General features: G+C 33.5%; 1 protein-coding gene across 1 annotated transcript; it reads right to left on the reverse strand.

The window, feature by feature from the left end:
- Positions 1-568: 568 nt before the first annotated feature.
- LOC114259419 (transcription factor MYB15) lies at positions 569-2,670 on the reverse strand. The gene is made up of 3 exons (XM_028199438.2): positions 2,069-2,670; positions 1,838-1,967; positions 569-1,500 (listed from the first exon to the last, which is right to left on the reverse strand). The coding sequence occupies exons 1-3, from the start codon at positions 2,202-2,204 to the stop codon at positions 822-824; spliced, it is 945 nt and encodes a 314-aa protein (XP_028055239.2). The 5' UTR covers positions 2,205-2,670; the 3' UTR covers positions 569-821.
- Between the last annotated feature and the right edge of the window lie 1,631 nt (positions 2,671-4,301).

Here is a 4,301-nt window from a genome sequence, read left to right on the forward strand (position 1 = left end):
AAAATTAACAACCAAAAAAAAAAATAAAAATTTAGCAAATACTACATTGGTGAGAAATATATGTATCAGAATTGAGTTTTTTTTTTTTTTTTTAAAATTGTGTGAAAAAGGACCGGAAATTCATAATATATTTTTTAAATGTAAAAGAGTAGTGTTCTTTTATTTTATTTTACAAGCAGATAAAGTATTCAATATTTTTGTAACAAATTTTCAATACAAAAGTAATTGATCTTATAATTTAGACCTACTCCTTAATTTGAAACATCACATAAATTTGTTACTGAAATACTAAGGTTGGGAAGACTAAATAAGTGTATTTTTTAATTTTTTTTGTATTATGTGTAGAAAAAATAGAGAAAAGATGTTGATTGATGTGACCCAAAAAAGATAAAAAGATAAAATAAGTACACTTTTTTTTGTTAGTCAAACTTGACCTAAATAATTTATCATAGAAGCACTTGTTAAAAATACTCAAAAAAGTATTACATCAATAAATTAAAAGAAAAATATTAAAAAATGTATTTTAAAAAAAAAAAAATAGCGCATGTCTGGTCTACATCCCTCCACATTGCTTCTCTAGTTTCCATGACATTTATTTCTGAGTACTGCAGTCAAAAACTGCACACACATCATCATTTCCCCAAAAAGAAATGCACAAAGGAAACTTCTAGCATTTACTGTCCCAAAAATAAAGTAAAATAAAATAAAAGGAAAAAGAAAAAACCACAAATTGATCTTAAAAATCAGAAACTTTGAAACCATCCAAGTCCTTCCTTACCCTTGAAATCTTCTAATAGTACTGGGCAGTCAGCACCAGCATTTCAGTAATACAGGACTTTTTCATCTGTCTTGTTTTCATCAGCAAAGAAGTTGAGATTATTATTATTACTACAGATATTATTAGTGGTGATTAGCTGCTTAATCTCCTCAAGACTACTGTAGTAGTCTATTAATGGAGTTTCACCACACAACAACCCATTTGGTTTCACAGAAAACCCATTACCATCCCCTCCACCACTACTAGAAATCATCAAATTTTGATTTTCATGATCAACTCCATTGTAAGCATAACTCTGCAAGTGAAAGCCCATATGCTCACCATAATAATCATGCTCCATTTCTCTCCCATGGCTGATCTGATTGTTGTAACTCCCATCAGAAGAATTACTGCAACTAGCTTGATCACCACCACCACCAAACATGAGGACAGTATGCATGGGACCCACATAGCCCTCTTGGGCCGAGGAGCAAGCAGTCGTGGTGCTTAAAAGATTTGATGATGGGGTTGAAATGTTGGGTAATTCATAGCCTATAAAAGAGTTGGTTTGGTTGGTGGAGGTGTAATAAGCATTGTTGTTGTTGTTGCTGCATTTGGATGCTAATGATGAAGTGTGAGAGGAAGAGAGCATCCCCACGAGCTTCTTCTTGAGCTTGGTGTTCCAGTAATTCTTTATATCATTGTCAGTCCTCCCTGGTAACTGAGCTGCTATTATTGACCATCTGCACTTTTTTGTTTTTGTTGGGAATTAAAAAGTTAAATAAAATTGAGCTTCTTTTGTAACTGATAAATTAATGAGAGAGAGAGAGAGAGAGAGATCTCTAAACTTGGCATGCATGCAAAAGAACCAAAAATTGTCTACAAATAGTAGATTCTTGCAATATGCAAACTTTCTTTGAAAGCTCCCCCCAGAAAAAGAACAAGAAAGGGAAAAAAATTGTGATGATTCAATCCATATTCACAGTGATTGTGAAGTATAAAGGGAACCCAAATCAATTGGGGTACAAAATGACAAAAATAAAAGATCAAAACCAATATATATGAAAGAGATGATGGTACCTGCTTCCAATGCTAGCAAAGAGGCTGCAGATTATTCTATCTTCAACATCAGAGAACTCCCCATGTTTAATATTTGGTCTTAGATAGTTCAGCCATCTCAATCTGCAACTTTTTCCACATCTTCTTAGGCCTGGTGGTGGTGGACACAACCAAAAACAAAAACATAAAAAACTAAAAGCAACCCACATAATCAAAATCATTTTTCCTGAAAAGGGGGGGATCAAATTTTACCTGCTTTTTGTGGGAGGGTAATCCAATTCCCTCCAGTTCCATTCTTTTCTATATACTCTTTTAGCTTTGCATCTTCTTCAGGTGACCATGGCCCTCTCTTTACACTTGCCTTGTCACAACAAGGAGCTCTTCCCATCTCTCTCTCTCTCTCTCTCTCTCTCTCTCTCTCTCTCTAAACAAGCAAGGTTGTTTCAAATTGGGTCTGGATGCTTGTGGTGGAGCTGGTGGCTTTGGTTTCTTTAGAAGAATTGGTTGGGATAGCAAGTATTATTTATTGTGTGAGAGAGATACAGAGGTCAAAGAAGACACCTCTCTATTTTCAATCATCAGTTGTCTAAGCCAACCCTCTTTAACTGAACTTTCCATCATATACAAATCCATCCCATGTGCTCCAGACTTTTGCTAGCTCTCTCTCTAGCCTTTACTTGGTCCCTCTCTTCCTTCCCTCCCTCTCACAAAGAATCGAAAGTCCACATGAAAAAATTAAGTCCAATGACATGAAATTTTCTCAAATCGAAAAGACAAGCCATTGTCCCCACATTTTGGGCCAAACCATAGGCTATTTTTTTGTCAATTGGAGCTCCAATGTTCGAAGACCAAGTGTATAATTTACCAAATTGAATATTTAAAAAATATATATATTTACAAATATAAAATTTGATAAATTAAATCGACTTCAGTTTAGAGAAATTTGGTAAGCTTCACAATTTTGACATAATTACATTGAGTTCCTTTGAAATTTTAATTCTTTTGACACATTATTCTATTTTTATCAATAATTTATTAGTTATGTGAATGAAAAATAATATTGTCATAGTTTTTACACGAAAATATATATTTTACGTATCTACGTTAGTTTCGACCCATTTAACTTTACCAAACGGGAGGTTAGTATAATTATGTCAAAATTATGAAATTTACTATATATTTTTCAAATATCAAGGGAGGCCAGTGTAATTTACCCTATAAAATTTTATATGTATCAAAGGTCCATTCCTGAAATTTTTGAACCAATAGATCCATGCTTAAATCTTTTTGGCCAAAAAAAAACATTATCTATCTAAAAGAGAAAACTTATATGTTTGAACATTACCGACCCTATTAAATAATCACCCCTCCTAATGTCACCTATATGTATGTGTAGCCCCCACCTATCTAATTATCTATTCAAATTTTATTTATTTGTACACGTGTTACTTATCTATTATAACTTATTTATCCACCTCAAATTGCCGACTTTTCAAGGCTTGTCTTTATTATAAAAAAAAAGAATTAAATCTTGAACTAAATAATATATGACCCCATTAAAAATGCACTTTTCACGAATTAGCTAAATTTTATATAAGATGAGTTTTAAAAAAATATATATGTAGCATAAATGATTCTTTTCTTTAAAAAAAAATTGGGTGTTGAAAATATGTTTTGAAAACCTATGACAAGGTCAAACTAATGGATTTTCAATTTCACAAGTTTTTCTTTGAAAAAATCCATTGCAACTATTAAACAATGTAAGGTAATGTTATATAAAATTAGAAATATTTTTACTTATGTGAGTGGCATTTATTAATGTTTGGGAACACTAATTTGACACCATCAATTTACTCTTAATGACATGGAATGGAGCATGTGAAGGAGTGGAACCAGACTTCTCTCTCTCTCTCTCTCTCTTTATCTCTCTCTGTTCTCTTTCTCTTCCACTCTAATGGCATTTATTCTCTTTCTCTTCCACATCATAGCGAGGCATGCCTTGCTATCATTCATTTATGGTTTCTTTGGGTACAATTAGATTTTTATGGCTCCGGAGGACAGGGAGAAGACTGCATTTACCATTCCATAAGGGACATACTATTATAGGGTTATGCCGTTTGGACTGAAGAATGCCAGTGCTACATATCAGAGAGCAATAACTACAATATTGCATGACATGATCCATAAGAAGGTCGAAGTACATGTGGATGATATGATTGTCAAATCCAAAAAGTGAGAGGGCTCCTATGTTGCACTAAAGAGGTTTTTCAAAAGGATCAAGGAGTATAGGCTGAGGTTGAATGGGGTGACTGCTGGTAAGATGCCGGGGTTTTTGATTACCCAACGAGGAATTGAAGTTGATCCGTTAAAAATCAAGGCCATTTTAGAAATGTCACAACCAATGACTGAAAAGGAGGTGTGGTGGGGCTCTTTGGAAAAAGGGCAATTCATAAGGAGGTTTATTTCAAAGCTAACCTTGACTTGT

This window comes from Camellia sinensis, chromosome 10 (assembly GCF_055761805.1).
Source record: "Camellia sinensis isolate YWXY chromosome 10, ASM5576180v1, whole genome shotgun sequence".
NCBI classification, from domain to species: domain Eukaryota; kingdom Viridiplantae; phylum Streptophyta; class Magnoliopsida; order Ericales; family Theaceae; genus Camellia; species Camellia sinensis.

What these genes read in the sequence shown, in the direction of transcription:
- LOC114259419 (XM_028199438.2), bottom strand. Translation starts at nt 2,204, where the DNA reads ATGGGAAGAGCTCCTTGTTGTGACAAGGCAAGTGTAAAGAGAGGGCCA. An exon ending in TACCCTCCCACAAAAAGCAG is followed by an intron (nt 1,968 to 2,068) that starts GTAAAATTTGAT and finishes CACCACCACCAG; the next exon opens with GCCTAAGAAGATGTGGAAAA. An exon ending in TTTGCTAGCATTGGAAGCAG is followed by an intron (nt 1,501 to 1,837) that starts GTACCATCATCT and finishes AAAAAAGTGCAG; the next exon opens with ATGGTCAATAATAGCAGCTC.